This window comes from Setaria italica, chromosome I, assembly GCF_000263155.2.
Source record: "Setaria italica strain Yugu1 chromosome I, Setaria_italica_v2.0, whole genome shotgun sequence".
NCBI classification, from domain to species: domain Eukaryota; kingdom Viridiplantae; phylum Streptophyta; class Magnoliopsida; order Poales; family Poaceae; genus Setaria; species Setaria italica.
In genome coordinates this window covers 32,360,215-32,378,016 of record NC_028450.1, presented here as the reverse complement: position 1 = coordinate 32,378,016, position 17,802 = coordinate 32,360,215, and the positions used below count along the sequence as shown (strand labels likewise).

Below are 17,802 nucleotides of genomic sequence, written 5' to 3'. Positions count from 1 at the left end.
TTCTTCGTTCCAACCTTTTAATCCCTCAAACTTTCGATTTGTCGAAACTTTGGATCTTCCCTTGTAACTACCGATATATGCTATGTTTTAAGAAGAATCACAACATGACAACTGCTCCTGGAGCTAATCATTCTTGGCAATACCGGACTCTCCTTTCTGGGACAAATACCCTTGTTTCTTGCAACCTAGCAAGTTTAATACATCAACCACTGGAGTATATCGATTGTTTTCGGTGTCCTTCAAGGGTCTAGTGACGATCGAGATATTGACTCTGTCCAGGTTAGTGAATCAAGCATATTTACAGAGAGAGAGAGAGATTTAGAAAAAGGAAATTAATATTACGGTGAGTTTTGCACTCAACCATTCTTTATTATAGTTGCAACCTCTTATTGATTAAAGCAAACTCTAAAAAAAGCAACAAAATAGAGACATACGCAAACTCAAACGACCAACTAAGCACTACGCCTATTAGAGGACAACCACCCCTGCTTGGCGAAAATCTCCATTGTCATGATCTCCAACATGCGACATGCCCATTTCATTCTTGCATCGGTTTGCCGCTCTCCTTTTGAAGGATGGGCCAAAAGCGTGGCCAATAGGTGGCCCCGAAAGTAACCTACAAATTAAATAAGAATATAATTTTTTTAATCAAAGATAACATTATTTCTAGCCAACCATAGACAAAAATTGCGCTAATTCCCACCAGAATTCAAAATTTCAGCTGAATTTCATCGAAAACCAATGAATTTCAGCCCTACCGGTATGGACCGGTAAATAGTCATATCGGTACATACCGCTCAGTTTTCGGCCGGCATTGGGGCTGTCATTCAAAATTATAGTCAAAATTTGGCTCGATTTAAAATATTTTCCCAAAATTTTGACCGAAAATCGGTGTACCAGTCTTGCCGGCCATCTCCGATATTTTCTCTTGATCCGGTAACTATAACACTGATCCCCACACAAACTTGAGATCACAATTTTGGATCTACTTGTAGCCAAACTACAAAAAAGTTTGTAACGTTCTTTGGCGGTTGTAAACTTTTGGTTAGAAGGATAATTCAACCGGATATCCAGCAAGGAAATGACCAAACAACAATAACAGTTGAACACACAGTATGCGGTATGATCAAATGCTCAGCTAACATACAAGCCAAATCAATATAGGGTCCACACAGTATGCGGTATGATCAAATGCTCAGCTAACATACAAGCCAAATCAATATAGTAGCCTGGCTCGCACCAAGGAGCCAGGCCGGCCAGGGACAGGCTCGGTGCATGCAATATGCGTACGTTTGGTTATTTGTTTCATGTCAGCCGGTTATTTGTTTCATGTCAGCCAGGCCACACAGAGATACTGATTGGTTGCACTGATGTACCCACAATTCAAAAGAGAGATGCAACATATGTTTGATTGGTTGCCTGCATATAACATGTTACAATCACCTCTTGCATACAAATGGTCAGATTACCACCGTATGTCCCTGAGGCTCAAACAACAGCATGTTTCAACTAAGTATTACATAAATTTGCAAAGCAAAAATACCGTATGTCCCCTGAAGCCATCCACTTGAGCATGACACGCCTTCCAGGTAGAACTCTAGTTTGGTGTCCAACAGTTACTACATACCGAGCCATAGTTGAAAAAAAACACAGCATCATCGGCAATGGACAAATATGCTCAGGACAGATCAAACCAAGTTGAGATGTTATCAGCAGGTACAAAGAATCCCAGGTGGAGAAAACTCTAGTTTGGTGTCCAACAGCTACTATATCAAGCCATAGCTGAAAAAAAAAGAACATAGCATCATCGGCAATGGACAAATATGCTCAGGACAGATCAAACCAAGTTGAGATGTTATCAGCAGGTACAAAGAAAACATAGGAAAAAAGAGTGCAAATAAGTCAACACAGCAACAAGAACAAGAATAGCTGGATAAAAAGTTACAGAATACATCATCATTGGCAATGGGCATATGCTCAGAATAGTAGTACCACATCATAAGAATGGAATGCTTACCTACAGCCGACCTCTTGATTATGGCAATCCTCCCAGGTGGAGAAAACATAAGGAAATTACCAATAAAAATGATAAGTAGGCAGTAAGTACAATGATAAGATGAGCAATTAACAATTGAAAGAAGTCCACATATCATCATTGGTAATGGGCATATACTCAGAATAGGAGTACCACATGAACAACAAGGTACCACATGAATAGGCAGTAGTGAAAATGCAAACAGGAATAGTAGGGTAAAATGGAGAACATAGCATCATTGGCAATGGACAAGTATACTCAGAAAAATTCACAACAATGAGATGAAACCAACAAGCAAAATGAAACAGATGTAGAGTAGTGTAAATAAGTTATCAATCATCATTGGCAATGGGCATATGCTCAAAACAACCACATAACCAGATTGTATGACATCAAGTAACTCATAGTTAAGTTACGAATCCAAATAGTCTAGGATATACAGTGCTTGCAGCTAGAGTGCCATATAGTCAATTACCAACTATAAGGTATAGTTAGTAAAAGAGAGGAGGTTATCTGCACAAAAGATGGATCAACAGATCAACTGGTCACTAATCAGGAGAGGCAACTAGGAGAAGGCTCACAGCTCAGGAGAAGGCTCACTGCACAAAAGAATGCTCACTGCACAAAAGAAGTCACCATCTGATTAGCAGGCTCACTGCACGTAGTAGTGCTTGGCCAAGAAGGTCCTCAGCCACAGCACACGGTGAGAATCATTCATCTTCACAAATGCAGTACCATGAGCCTTATTGCCAAGTAAGTGCTCATAGGCCACCATCAGTGCTTTATCAGTGAATCCAGGCATGAACATGAGAGCATCATACAACTCAAGGCGGACATCTTCAACCTTGGTCTAGAGAATGGCATTTGCAACATTGTTCACTGCATCAGTCATGCCAGTCATGACAACAATATCCCCCTCACTAAGCATGGACCTCTTCCTCTTGTTGCCTGCATCAAACCCAGCAACAGCATCCTGACTCTTGGGTGCCTCTCCAAACATCTTTGTCACATCATCAACCTTCATGGCATCTGACTCAGACTCAGCAAACTCAGATGGGGAGCCCAAAGGCTCACTAGATCCCACGGCAAACTTCCCTGTAGCCAGGACATTGCCAAATATGATCTGCATCTACTGCTAGTTCTCTATTGGCTTGTTCAACAAATCAGCATCCTTAGGGTGTGCCTGAAATCCAAATATGGAATGGTGAGCATAGGTTATCCTCATGAAGTTATGGAATAGATCAACAACCAATATAATTCATGAAGTTATACTTGGTTAGCGTAACACACCTTAATATGCCCCCAGTAGTGCTCATCCTCCAAAGTGATCATGAAGTTATCCTCATCCCACAAAGCACCACTAAGTTCTCTAAGCTTGATGGCCCTGATCCACCTCTACCTCCACTTGCGCAAATGGTTGTAGATCTAGGTGCCAATCACCTCATTGCCTTAGAACTCATGCACAGCCTTGGCAACTTGGTTCAAGTGCACTTTCTTAAAACCTTTGTCAGTTCTCACACCAGTGGAGATTAGTTGGCACATGCGGCGAAGCACAAATGCGGACATCACATTGGTCCACCTCATTGCAGCCCTCGCTGCTGCCCAGCAGCACCACCAACCTGGCCACCAGCTGCGCCAGTAGCCTAGCCAATAGCAGCAGTAGCAGCCTGGCCACCAATAGTAGCAGCAGCCTAGCCAGTAGCAGGCTGGATAGCAGCTTCAGCGGCCTCAAGCTCCTCAACCAAGTCAAAGTGAATATTCTCTTGTGCCTTCTCCTAATGCATATGGTGCCACCCAACTTAGATGTGAGGAAGGGAGCATAATAGGACAGAGGAAATCATCAAGGAAGGGAGCATAGTAGGGCAGAGAAAATCATCAAGTAAACATGAAACAAGTAATCAAAGGAAACAGAAGAAGTAATCATCATTGCACACTTGTCCAATGCATCAGTTATAAAGAAACAGAACAAATAATCATCATTGCACATTTGTCCAACGCACTAGTTATAAGGAAACAGAATAAATAATCATTATTGCACACTTATCCAATGCATCAGTTATAATGAAACAGAATAAATAATCATCATTGTACACTTATCCAATGCATCAGTTATAAGGAAACAGAATAAATAATCATCATTGCACACTTATCCAATGCCTCAGTTGAAAGTAAATGAATTAAACAAGCATCATACAAACTTATCCAATGCATAAGCTTATGAGCTTACATTATCCAGAATACAAAGTGCAATAACCTACTACATGCATCTAAATGTGAGCATTACCCCTATTGGCCCACATTTGATTAGCCCAATCATCTCTAATAGTAGCCCATGCTGCATTGTCATCCATAGCAACCCCATGCCCATGACTAGTATTGGGCTCCCAAGTGGACTCAAGAGGAATAACCTCATCAGTACCATGCCCAAGTATCCAATTGTGTAAAATGCAACATTCAAGGACCAACTTGACTTGTGTTTTGAATAGATGAAAAGGTTTGTTGTCAATAATGCGGAATCGATTTTTTAAAGCCCCAAATGCCCTCTCAACTGTTACATGCAGACTTGAATGCCTCAAATTGAACAACTCTCTTAGATTGGTTAGATAGTTTCTACCACCAAACTCATTAAGATGATATCTAGTGCCTCGGTGAGGAAGAAATCCAGGATGACATGCATATCCAGCGTCTACTAGGTAGAATTTCCTTAGAAAAAGTATACAAGTGTATTAGTCCTATTGTTGCATAGTTTGTGACTTTAATTATCTACCCATGATAAGTTAGTTACCTTGTGGGACACTCAACCCATCAGCCCGCTCTAGTGCATCAGCAAGAATAGTAGCATCATGTGCTGACCCCTTCCAACCAGCCAAGACATACGTGAATTTCAAATCAAAGTCCACTGCAAGTAGCACATTTTGAGTTGTGTAGTGTTTCCTGCCCCTAAGCGCTGATTGCATCTCGGCTGGGACTCTAGCATAGATATAAGTGCCATCTATTGCCCCAACAAATCCTATAGGAAACCCAAAAATTTAATTACAAAATATGCACTCAAGTATGCAGCATTTGATTGTAAAGCTGACTATTTTATTACCTTAAAATATGGGTACCATCTTGAGCTGTTTCTAATCTTAAGAGGTTTCTCATTTGATGGAGGCTTAATTATATCATGCCTAAGTTCACCAATAGCATACAACACCTTTTTGAAATATCTACTCATTGTCTTTACAGACCTCCTCCAATTTTGGTGTATAAATCAAAATCTTTTGTTATGCTCAACAACATGAAGAAACATTGCAACTTGCTCTTCTACACTGCTATGTATGGTGTCTCTAAGCAAGTTTCTGTCTCTAAGAAAATTGCATAGCTGAAAGAAAGAAAGGAGCTCTTCTCATGCGAAGCATATTTACACACTCTACATCATTGCAGTTATAAATTTTATCCAAGTTCTTTTATCATTCCTCATCCATAGCACTCATTGGGGCATAAGTAATCTGAGGTCGTGAGCATTGACCCATTCTAATCCTATTCAGGAAGAATGCATACATGGCAGTGACTAGAGCAACTGCATGAACAATAAGCATGCGTCTCTTGTCTTTAAGAGCCATCTATATAAATAACAAGTAACATAGCCTTTAGTGTTTGCACAAAAATGCACAAATGGCATGGTTAATAGGACAAGTATGCTTAGATTCTTGATAACAGACATCATTGACATGGACAAGTATGCTTAGATTAATATCATAGGCATCATTGACATGGATAAGTGTGCTGAGATTAATATCATAGGCATCATTGACATGGATAACTGTGCTCAGATTAATATCATGGGCATCATTAACATGGACAAGTGTGCTCAGATTAAATAGCACAAATCATCAGTATGGACACGTATGCTCAGAATAAGAGTTGCCATCAACCATGAATAATACAAATCCATCATCATTTCCATCATAGAAAAATCATTCAGAGCATCGTATAGTCATATATGCGACCACATGATTTGAACAAAGGGGTTGGGAAGAGGGGTAAGTGATTTTTTTTACCGCAACACAAGTAACAAGAAGCCAGTCCACAAACAGATCAGGAGTGTGCAGAGGTAGGGTAGACTCAGATCTGAAATCCTGCACAAAAATAAACTTTATTTTACTTATCTTGCTTCTAAAATACAAGAACACGGCAGCACAAATCAAGATCTAGGCCACAAAAAGCATGATTTTTACCTTTGAACAACCAAAGAACGCAGATCCAGTGGGGGCCTGCCTATTTGAGATGATTAAGTCACGGAATCAATGGCCTTTCACACAGTCTAGGGTTACGAAAATGAGGAAAACCGGAGAGAAGTAGGGAAATCACTTGCCTTGCAGCACAGATCTGTGAAGAACTCTACCCTGCAAATGAAAGAAAGGGGAGAGGAGCGGAGATTAGAGCCTTCACAGATCAATCGAGAGAGGAGACGAATAGAGGAGGGGAGACGAATTGGAGAGCCTCTCACCTGCTGGGTGATGGTGAAATGAAGAGTGCACGAGGAGGAGGGGGAGGGGTGAGGATTTATGGGTGGCGGATGGCGCGAAATTGGGGCGGTAACCCTAGAACTTCCCGCATGCACGCGCGCATCCACTTTCACCCTACGCGCGCTCGCCGCCGCATCACGCGAGCCTGGCTTCGGGGAAACGAAGGTTCTGATCGCACCCCGGGAGCCAGGCTCCACGACCCCTTTTGCATGCAGTGGGCCAGGCCCAGCACCAAGCCTAAGTAACCAATTAGCCCGAGGTCGCATGCGGGGAGCCTGGATGAGGGGGCGTGCAGCGAACTAATCAGCCTCCTAGTACCTGATTCAAAGTGTAGGTATGACCAATTCAATTTGATTTTGGTATGAGAATCCTCACATGGCCACGTAACTTGATATTGTTCATGGATCATGATTTAGAGCAAGCTAAAAATATGAAGCTATTGCTCTATGTCTTTGAACAATTATCAGGACTAAAAATTAACTTCCATAAGAGTTAGATCTTTTATTATGGAGAGGCTAAATGGTAGAGCCAGAATATAATGATTTGTTTGGCTATGCCCTAAGGCCATACCCTTTCTGGTACTTAAGTATCCCTATGCACCACCATAAACTCGATAATGCAGATTGGAGTGTAATCGAGGAAAGATTTAAAAACAAACTAAGTACTTGGAAAGTTAAACATTTATCTTATGGCGAACGGCTGACTTTATTGAATTTAGTTTTGAGTAACCTTCCCATGTTCATGATGTCCTTCTTTGAAATCCCTAAAGGTGTCCTTAAAAGACCGGACTTTTATCGATCTAGATTCTTCTAGCAAAGTAATAATAATGCCAAAATTTGCCATAGGATATGCAAAGTGAAGGCATTTTGCTGTGCAACACTGTTTCAAAAAGTGATATGCTGGAGGACACTACATTTTGGTGGCAATTTGCTGGAGGACACCGCCACCATTATAATATTATTCCCCAGCTGAGGAGGAGAGAGAATTGTGAGGAAATGTCTTTGCCCTTGGTCCCACTCATTAGATCTTTCTTCCTCCTCCCTTCCCTTCTCTTCTTTCTTCTTCCTACTACTTTGCTTCCCAATCCTACTCTCCATGGTGCAACAGCTCACGAACGTAGGCCCGCACTACGCTGCTTGCCCGTGATGCCGCTTCACCTGTGGGGCCGCACGGCGAGCCGCCGAGCCCCGCGTCACTTCAACCTCGGTGGCGGGCATTGCCCCGGCCCTCGGCGAATGCGGGACCATGCTACCTGCCCGCATGGCACGCTGGTCGTCGCTCCTCGCCGACCATGGCGCCTGCTCGCCCAGCTAGGCCGCGCGTGAAGCCGCCACGGGGCCACCACACTACCCGTATTGACTGCGGCCGTGGCATCTGACCGGGGGAGCTCCTGTGCCTCCCCGTGCCCTCTCTCGCCGCCACCGCCACCTGTTCCTCGCTGCGACCGCAACCCCCCATTGCTTCCTCGCGACCATCACCGCCCATGCCTCCCAACAGCCGCTGCTCGTGCCTCCGACTCCTATGCCTCCCTACCAGTGCCCTGCTCGGTGCCGCGCCCGCGCCTGGCCATGGCTTCGAGCTCACCCGCTCCGATTTGCTTGAGCTTGGCTACCACCTGCGCAGGAGACTGTCGTGGAGCAACGTAGGTGGAGATGCTTTGGACAACTGATGGATGGGATGGGGAGGTACTCAGGCCGGCGGATAGCACACTAGCAACCTCGAAGAAAAGGGGAGAAGGAAGAAGAAAGGGGGGAGGGAGGGAGGAGGAAGAAACATATGGCGAGTGGGACCAGGGGCAAAAACAACATTTCCTCACTATTCTCTCTCCTCCTCAGCTGGGGAATAATATTATAATGGTGGCAGTGTCCTCCAGCAAATTGCCACCAAAATGCAGTGTCCTCCAGCATATCACTTTTAAAACGGCGTCCCACAGCAAAACGCCTTCATTTTGCATGTCCTGTGGCAAATTTTGCCTAATGATAAACAAAAATACCGCCTAACCAAATGGATATCTTGTGTCATCCCAAAGATCAAGAGGTTTTGGGAAAAACAAATCTCTAAATTAAAAATAAATACCTTCTCAGCAAATGGTTTAAATTACTTAACAAAGACGGCAACTGGCACTCTACTCAGAAATAAATATCTGGGTTCAAAGTGTTTGTCTCAGGTTCAAATCAAACCAAGAGACTCACATTTTTTGAAAGGTCTATTAAAGGTTAGGGAAGATTTTCTGAGATGTGGGACCTTCAAGATAAAAGGTGGGTCACAAATCAGATTTTAGGAGGATACTTGGGTGGCCTCTAAACCTTTCAAAGATTAATTTTCTGGATTGTATAACATTGTCCATAATCCCCATGAAATAATGGCAAATGTGATAGATTAAATGCCGTTGAATATCTCTTTTCGGATAAAATTAGTTGAGGATAAACTAGTAGCTTGGCATAACCTAGTAGTTAAAATTGCTATTTATCGGCTTTCTAATGGGAGGGACATTTTTCCCTGGGACCTACATAGTCACGGCTATTTTACATAGTCACGGCTATTTTACAGTACGCTCTATATATCAATACCCCTTCATCAATAAATTCACATGGAAGCTAAAAATTCCGCTAAAAATAAATATTTTCCTTTGGTACCTCCAGCGATGTGTGATTTTAACAAAGGATAATTTAGCAAAGCGAAGATGATCTGGGAGTTAAAAATATTGTTTCTGTAATTGTAATGGAACAATTAAACATCTCCTTTTTTACTGTCAGCGTGCTAAAACTATTTGGAGGATTGTTCATATAGCTACTGGGTTAACTCCACCTAAATCAGTATCTCATATGCTTCGAAACTGGTTTACGGGTATAAGAAAGAAAGAAGAGGTCGTAGCTCTTATGTGGGCTATTTAGTGTACGCGTAATGATTTGGTTTTTGAGAAAAAACGGTTTACCGCTGTTTTTAGGGAGCATTTTGGTTACGATTTTGATCTCTATTGCAGCACGTGGAATCAAGGAAAACTATCTGTTCAGCAAGCAAAGTGTTGGAGATTGTCGCTTTGGATATCTTTACTAAGAATGGATGGAAAAGTAATAATATTTATATGCGTATATCTTTTTCTTTTTTTTCATCAGCTTTTGAGCTGATAATGTTGTAAACTTAGCTACGTGCTGTTACAGATTCCGGAAACATTTTTTTTAAAAAAAAATATATAGTTTGATATCTACATTGTTCCGGGCAGAAAATCAGCGCAGCAAGCCAGAGAAACGTCGAGGTTAGTTGGGCCAAAGAATGACGCTTCACTCCAGTCAAAGGACTCCATTTCGAGTGCCGGTTCACCGCGCCAGTTATCGTTGTGGAAGACGTAAAACAGAGGCCCCTGCCCAATGCAAAAGTACACCGCGGGTTGCGTTGGCAGCGATGGAGGGAAACAGCCTGGTGGAGACGGACAACGCCCGAAGTGAACCGATGAACACCGCGCGGTCGGCGCCCACGGTGGTCATCGGAATGAGCTTCCGTCCGTCGACGTCCACCAAACACCTCAACGTCAGGGTGCTCACGCTCATCGCTCATGCTAGCGCGCACCATGATCATCCCGGCGGCGGCGTCGTTGCTGGACGGGGCAAGAATATAGGAAGACGTTGCCGGAAGCGTGGTGGCCTGCCTGATCACGTACACCAGCCGGGGCTCTGGGTGGAGCTCCACGGTCAGCACGTCGCCCATGGACGTCGACACGTAGAAGCGCCCGTGAAGCGAGAGCACGGATTGGAAGGTCACTTTGGCCGCGCCGCCAGCGAGCTCGCTCGCGTCGACGGGAGCCCAGCGCGTATCCCCGAGCCTGATTCAGGCGAACAACGGGACCTCGCGCAACAGAAGCACCACGGTGGCCGGGGATGCCGCCGCCGCCGCGGCGCTGCCGCCATCGATGACGCCGAAACCCCAAGAGAAGTACGCGCTGTCCAGCGCGTCGTTGGACGCGTTGGCCAAGACGGAGGAGATGTCAGGGAGGTCGGTGACCGCGCGCGTGAGCGGGTTGAGGAGGCGGATGCCGGAACTCGTCGTGTTCCGAAGGACGAGGAGGCCCTCGGCGTAGCCCAGCGGGCGGTGGCCCGAGAGTTCCGGGAGGGCGACGCCGACGATGGATGCGCCCGTGGCGACGTTCAGCAGATGATGGCAGCGTGTCTCCTCGAAGAAGTTGTGGTTGCGGAGCACGACCCAGTCGCGGGGGAGGAAGCGGCTGTGAAGCACGCGCGGGTCGTCCGTGGCTTGCCGCCACGGCTTGCAGACGGCGCGGAAGTGGGTGTACTCGGTCAGGTCGAAGCGGAGGCGGCGGCCGCCGATCTCCGCCGCGAGGTCCGGTGGAAGCTTGGTCCAGTCCCCTCCTACGAAAGCGCACGCACGAATGTGAGCATGCCGTAGGTGCTGATTGCCGGAGGTGCGTGAACGGAATGGAAATGCTGGTAGTACCTCTCCGGAGTATCGCGGTCCGGTGGCTCGTGCATCAGGCGCAGAACGTCGCAGCCGGCGGGCCGTCGCTGTACGTTTGGCCGGCGGTAAGTAAACCCTTCCGCTAATGCTGATGCTTCTTATAATCCAGAGCCGTTCTTCTTGTACGCACTCTATTTTTGGGCTGAGAAACTTATCCCTCGTCGAACTTTGCATCTACAGAAATAAATTTTGGCTTGTTACTGTCACGGTGATCTACGAAGAACCACAACGATACACGACAGGTCGACAGCTGCTGGTGGAGTTTCCAAAACAAACGATCTGTGTTGGTGCTAGACGTTCTTGGACAGATCAATTGGTCCTTTCCTTTTCTGAATTCTGAACAAGCACCACCGTTGTTTCTCGTCGTATCGTAAAGCCTAATGCCACAACCTGTGGGGCATATCGATCTCTTGCGATTATTGCATATCGCTACATTTGTCAAGGTGCATGCAATGCTCACGTCGCAAGTAGTAGTAGTAGTTGGAGACTAGGAAATGCTCCAGTGATATGAGGCCCAGTTTACTTCACATGGCAATGCAAGTGGGTCTGAACTAAACAGATGTGCGGTCCAGCCCAAATAAGTGGACGGACACCGAGCGGACGGACGGGAACAAGGCAAGCAAACCGAGACACGACTAAGCGAGGAATAAAAAAGAGAGAGAGAGAAAACATGAGACACGAGTATTTGTCACGTTGCTGAGAACAAGCATATTCTCCTTTTCTTTTTCGAGAACGTGAGATCAGCTAGAAATATAATAGTCTGAAGTCTGAACATGCCAAAAGAGAGAACGACTACGAGAACATATCGACAGTCAAGGACGAGCTGGTAAGCTGGTTACGCTACGCTCCTCCTCCTACGTCTGAGATAGCCGTTGCAGAATTGCAGGACGGTCCACTGCTTACTTGGCTGTATCGGTTCACGTACCGACCGGACCACATCTGCCCGCTCGGCACATCGCTGTCACGTACGCTAACCTCTGCTATCCAGCCTATCCTCTTACCTGTCCGTCCTGAAAAGAGCAGGTTCATTACTTCATTTTATGAATCCTATTTCCATCTTTAGGAGGGCACTAAGGGTGTTTGGTTTCATGGATTAAAATTTAATCCCTGTTACTTCGAATGTTTAGATACTAATTAGAAGAATTAAACATGAGTTAATTATAAAACCAATTGCATAGATGGAGACTAATTCGCGAGACGAATCTATTAAGTCTAATTAGTCCATGATTTGACAATGAGATGATATGTGCTAATCATGAATTAATTAGGTTTAATAGATTCGTCTCGTGAATTAGCCTCCATCTGTGCAATTAGTTTTGTAATTAGTCTATATTTAATACTCTAGTATCTAAATATTCGATGTGATATGAATTAAATTTTAGTCCATAAAACCAAACATCCCTTAAGTGAGATGGGTTTAAGTTGCCCATTATCGGAGGATAAGGTGCAGGCTTGCAGCGGAGCTCCAAAGCGAATGAAGAGTTTTGCACAAGTTTTTCAGTCCAGACGCGCACTACGCACTTCGCTAAACAGAACATACTGTGGCCTCAGCTGATTGCCGTCGTCCAATCCATGGCCGCAACTGCTCACACCGGATCTACATTCTTCAGCTTCCTTGTGGGCTGTGGCACGCCCTGCGGCGTACTAGGCTCTCTAGCGTATGGCGATAGAGGCAGGCATGTTTGGGAGTTGGGGAGCGGGTTGGTGGAGGCACGAGACAGATCTCGCCATCTCGGACAGGATTTGGAGTTTTGTACGGTGGGCGCGACGCGACAGATCCATCCGCCGGGCCCGACTCTCCGGCACGTCGAAGTGGCCGTCGCCTCGCCGGCCGGGGGGCGCGCCCACACAGCGCAGCGCAGCACAACGCACTGTGTCACGGGAGGGCCACCCTGAAAAGCGTGGCTTCTTTCCTGCTGCCGCTGTACCCCGCTCCCAGGGCGAACGAACCGGCCTACTTTTTGGTTTTTTTCTCTTTTTCGAAAGATTCTCACAAATACGCTTCTAGCGGAACCAATTTATATAATATATAACCAGCAGGGGTCACTCCCCTCCTGTTTCATAAAAAAAAATACGCTTCTAGCGGAACCAATTTCAAAAATACCTTAGCTTGGCGCCATCCACGCTGGCGCCAAGCTTACACATCTCGACGCCAGCCATCCTGACACCAAGATCCATGCGCAGCTGCTGGCGCGGATGCTGACGTGGCGGGGGCTTGGCGCCATCCATGGATCTTGGCGCCAAGCTTGGCGCCGTAGGTCTTGGCGTCGAGCAATTTACCCCATGCCTCCTGACATTTCGAACGAAACAAGTATAATTATTCCGAGAAGTGTACAACAAACTACGCTCTAGTTCAACTGGTTAGGACGTGAGCTTCTTATCCCAAAGACCTGAGTTTCAAGCCCCTGTGTTGAATCTTACATTCTAACCAGTTGAATTAGAGCGTAGTTTGTTGCACATTTCTCGGAATAATTATACTTGTTTCGTTCGAAACGTCAGGAGGTATGGGGTAAATTGTTTGGCGCCAAGGATGGCGCCAAGCCCCGCCATGTTGGCATCCGCGTCAGCAGCTGCGCATGGATCTTGACGCCAGGATGGCTGGCGCAAAGATATGTAAGCTTGACGTCAGCGTGGATGGCGCCAATCTAAGAATCCATTTTTAAAATTGGTTCGGAACGTACTTGAGAATCTTTCGACAAGAGGGTTTAAAAAATAAAAAAAAGTCGGACGAACCGGGGCGCAGAACCTAACCCGGTAACCCCCGTCACATCCGGTGCCAGGCGTCGTCGTATTCCATCTGCTGATCTGACCTCCACCGGTGCATGTCCTTCCTCCTCCATCAATAACCCTGGCCTCCTGCAAAGTGCAAACTTTTTTGGTTTTTTCCCTATCCATTCGCGGAAAATGCCACTGTTTAGTTTAACACGAATAACTGTTAATGCGCAAGGGTGTGGGGTACGATCTCGTATGGAGCTGAAGTGATTCACACGCTGAACATTCCACTTTCAGTATCTCACGCTGGGTTTATGAGAAATTGAAAGCAATTTGTGTCGATGCTTTCCTTCATCTTCTTGTACCTCAACATGGTTATCCTTTTCCATTGCCCATATTTTCTCCCATTTTTTTCTCAACTCTACCCATCTTATCCCCTCCGGAGCACAGGAACCGATCCTACCTTCCACCACCTAAAGTTTCGATCCCACTAGGATAAGAGCAACTTCAAGAGTCTACCAATAAAATCTCCTTCAAAACTATCTATTGGAAGCTCTACTAAAATTTTTTTCTCCCAAAATCATGTCATCCCACAGCAGATCCACAATAATAAACTTCCCAATACTTAAAAAATGGCCACGCCAGCATGAGAACCCCTCTGTTGGGCCCCATCCCTCCTCTCCCCTCCAAACCACCTCTCTGCTTTTCTTCCTCTGGCCAAACGAGCGAGCAGCGCTCCACCCGCCGGCCAAATCCGCCGCCCTTACTCTACCAATTCCAAATCGCCGTCGCCCACACCTGCCTCTACCAATTCCAAATCGCCGCCGCCCACACCTGCCTCACCTGCCTGGCTACCTCCTCCACCTCTCCTTGCCCTACGCCATGGTCCTAGACGCTGGGGATTGAAGCTCCAATAACCGCCATTGCCACCGGCTGCCATCCGCACCTCACTGCCATCCGCACCTCACTGTCGAACCCCATCCTCTCGGTTCTCTCTTCTCCAACCAACTACACAAACCGAAAGAAGATGCAAGGAAGCGAAAGCGTCGGGGTTTAGGGAGCATGCGAGGGTTACCTTTCCGACGTTGCTACCGGCGGCCGCGAGCTCATGTACGTGCTTCCAAAAAAGAGGCATATCAATTGATCCGTGCCCTTTTTTTTTTAATTTTCCGAACAACCGAGCTCCAAAAGGAAAAAGGTCATCGGCTACGAAAAAATCCCGGTGGAGAAAAGAAAGCTACGCACTATCCGACCTTGGAATGACCTGATATAAAACATGATGTAACAGCAGTCTACTTACGTACAGAGACTTTTAGCGTGTGAAAATAGCGGTGCAGGTCGAGAGACGTTGCCCAAGAGATGTGAGAATCTTCTTCCCTTGCTTGGGAGGTGAAGAACATTCTTGCCTCAACTTGCAGTCATCAGAATAAAAATGTTCGCTAGAGTTGATCATAACGGGTGCCGAATTGACTAGTGAAGAGTATTCAGGAAGCCTTTGGCCTTCGCTGCCTTTTGTGCTCAACTAGCTTTTGTTCTTTGTTGATCTGGCAGGTCTTTTGACTGATTTTATCTGAAGATATTTTCGGCAGATTAGATGAGCGTGGGGGAAGTTCCTATTCCCTGTGATTTATGTGGTGGTAGTGCTGGATTTTTTCACTGGGCGTCATAGTGGTTCCTCAAGGACACACTGTCTTTGCCTTGCTAAAAACAGTCTTGATGGACAGTTGGATGTTTCAGCCATCGATTCAATTACACAGAGGGCAGTCAGACTACAAACTAATTGCTCCTAGAGTTGACAGTACTGAAACATCAACCTCAGCTCTCTCCACTGAACAAGTCAGGGAAATCTGATGAGCTTATCACGACAGGAGACGTTTCATGGTGTGATTGGATTCTTGTTAAAGTTTAGCTCTTGTCACATTGAATGTTCGGATGCTAATTAGAGGGACTAAATATGAGTTAATTATAAAACTAATTGCAGAAACACTGGGCTAATTCACGAGACGAATCTACTAAGCCTAATTAGTTCATGATTTCAGCTTCTATATGTCAAATCATGAACTAATTAGGCTTAATAGATTCGTCTCGCGAATTAGCTTCTATAAATTTTATAATTAGCTTATATTTAATACTCTTAATTAGTATCAAACATTTGATGTGATAGGGGCTAAAGTTTAACCACTACTATCCAAATAAGACCTCAGTCTGATTGTAATTAGGCAGCAAACTCACCTTGTGTCGTCGATCGATGCACGCGTGGGTCCAAACCGCCAGTGTTCCGTTAAGCAGGGTTGCCTGTCAGTTCCTGATTTCAGCGTCCCGCTGATTAAGCGGACACGACAAGTGCGCAGAGAGCACCATTGGCTGCTAACGCCATTGCCGATTTCTACCTTGGTTTACCGCAATTGCCTATTTGTCGTGTTCCCCGGTTCATGGAGACCCCGGTTGGTTGATCGATTTGGCGTTGAAAACTCACCGGGCAGCGCCCGTGAGGCCGTGACCGGGAGCGCGCGCTGCCAGTGCTCCAGCCTCCAGGCATCCCTGATCCCACCCCACCAATTGCCGAAGCGAGCAAGGCTGCCTGCCCCCGGCCGGCCCCGCGAGTGAATGCACGTCGCAGGAGCTTGCCGCAGAGGACACAATTCCATTTCGCTGCCGATCCTTGAATTCGGTAACTGTTCCTTCCTGCCCCGCTATCACTCAATTGGCCGTGCAGGCGCAGGAAACCGCAGGGGCAGCTTAACGAAAAAGCGGCATGGCCACCCCCCTGTCGTGCGCGGTGCGGTCCCGCCGGCGGCCGCTCCCAAGAGCGGAGCCAAGCTACAGTGTTCACCAAGGACTTCCATCGCCATCGCTGGCGCGGCCTGGTACGCACGCCGTATGCCGACGACTACCGACGAGCGACGATGGGCGCGATGCGCGAGTCCACTGCCCCGGGCCTGGAGCCTGGAGGGGACATAAAAATCCAAGCGCCCTGCCCCGAGAATCCACGCCGCAGAGGGGAACCCCGCAAGAAATTCTCGCCAATCCACAACGGCCGGCCAGGCACACTCTGCCCCGGCGGACGCAGCGCGCCCACGTGACCCACAGGCTAGCTGCTGGCCACCCCCCGTTGTCCGAGCCCAATTCGCCCCGTCGTCCCCCGTCCCCACCCTACGCTTGTTCCTGCGCCCAGCCTACGCGCCGTGCAACGGTACGTCGCCAGCGTGCCTCACGGGGAGAGTGGCCGAGGCCCGAGTGGTGTGGAGTGGCTAGTTCACTAGCCGTGTCGCGGCAGAGTGACCGAATCGGACTAGCGGAGCCGGCCGGACCGCCGGAGGCGTTGAAAAAGCGACCCGCCGAGGAGCGCAGCGAGACGGCGTTATCGTTATATAGGACTAGCACACGCTTTCCCCGCTTCGCCATCCTCACCACCCCCGTGCGCCGCCCTACCACTCGGCACTACCCACTGCACAGTAGCAGCAGTACAGAGCAGAGCATAGGCGAGAGAGAGCGCGCGCAGGGGGGGAGGAGGAAGAGAGGGGAGGATGGCGGCTGTGGTGGCGGCGGTGGAGGCGGGGGTGGTGGCGGTGGCCAGCGGTCGGGGCTGCAGCTCCCGCCTGGTGCGGGGCCTCTATTGGCGCCTGCGCGCGGTGCTGCGGCGGCTGCGGTCGGAGCGGGCCAGGCACGCCCGCGCCCGCTTCAGCTTCCACTACGACGCGCTCAGCTACGCCCTCAACTTCGACGACGGCCGCGCCGCCGCCGCCGACCTCGTCCTCGTCGCCTCCAGCGACGCGCTGCTCCGGTGATCGATTCCGCTGGGAACTGGTGGGTCTCATGCCCCGTCCGGAAGTTAGGACGCGGCTGCTTCTCCTGCGGTTTTGCTTTTTGCTAGAGGATTGGGATTGTGTAATGGAAGATGGTAGGGTGGTGTGGCCTTGCGTTCTAAACTTCTAGGAGATGCTGCGCCTTTCGGTGATTTGAACTGCTCCCGCGATGCGGTGCGTTCTTCCTAGTACCTTCCAAGTTCAAAGGCCATGATTTGCAGGAAGGAACACATGCGTTTTCGCGGTCTTGGTGATTCTTTGCTCGATC

The 17,802-nt window shown here is 47.4% G+C and overlaps 1 protein-coding gene across 1 annotated transcript; it reads left to right on the top strand.

Moving 5' to 3' along the window:
- Positions 1 to 16,997: 16,997 nt before the first annotated feature.
- Positions 16,998 to 17,802, top strand: LOC101771386. The gene has a single exon (XM_004953159.4). The coding sequence runs from the start codon at positions 17,256 to 17,258 to the stop codon at positions 17,514 to 17,516; it is 261 nt and encodes an 86-aa protein (XP_004953216.1). The 5' UTR covers positions 16,998 to 17,255; the 3' UTR covers positions 17,517 to 17,802.

Excerpts from the sequence above, each read along its gene's own strand:
- LOC101771386 (XM_004953159.4), top strand. The coding sequence starts at position 17,256 with ATGGCGGCTGTGGTGGCGGCGGTGGAGGCGGGGGTGGTGGCGGTGGCC.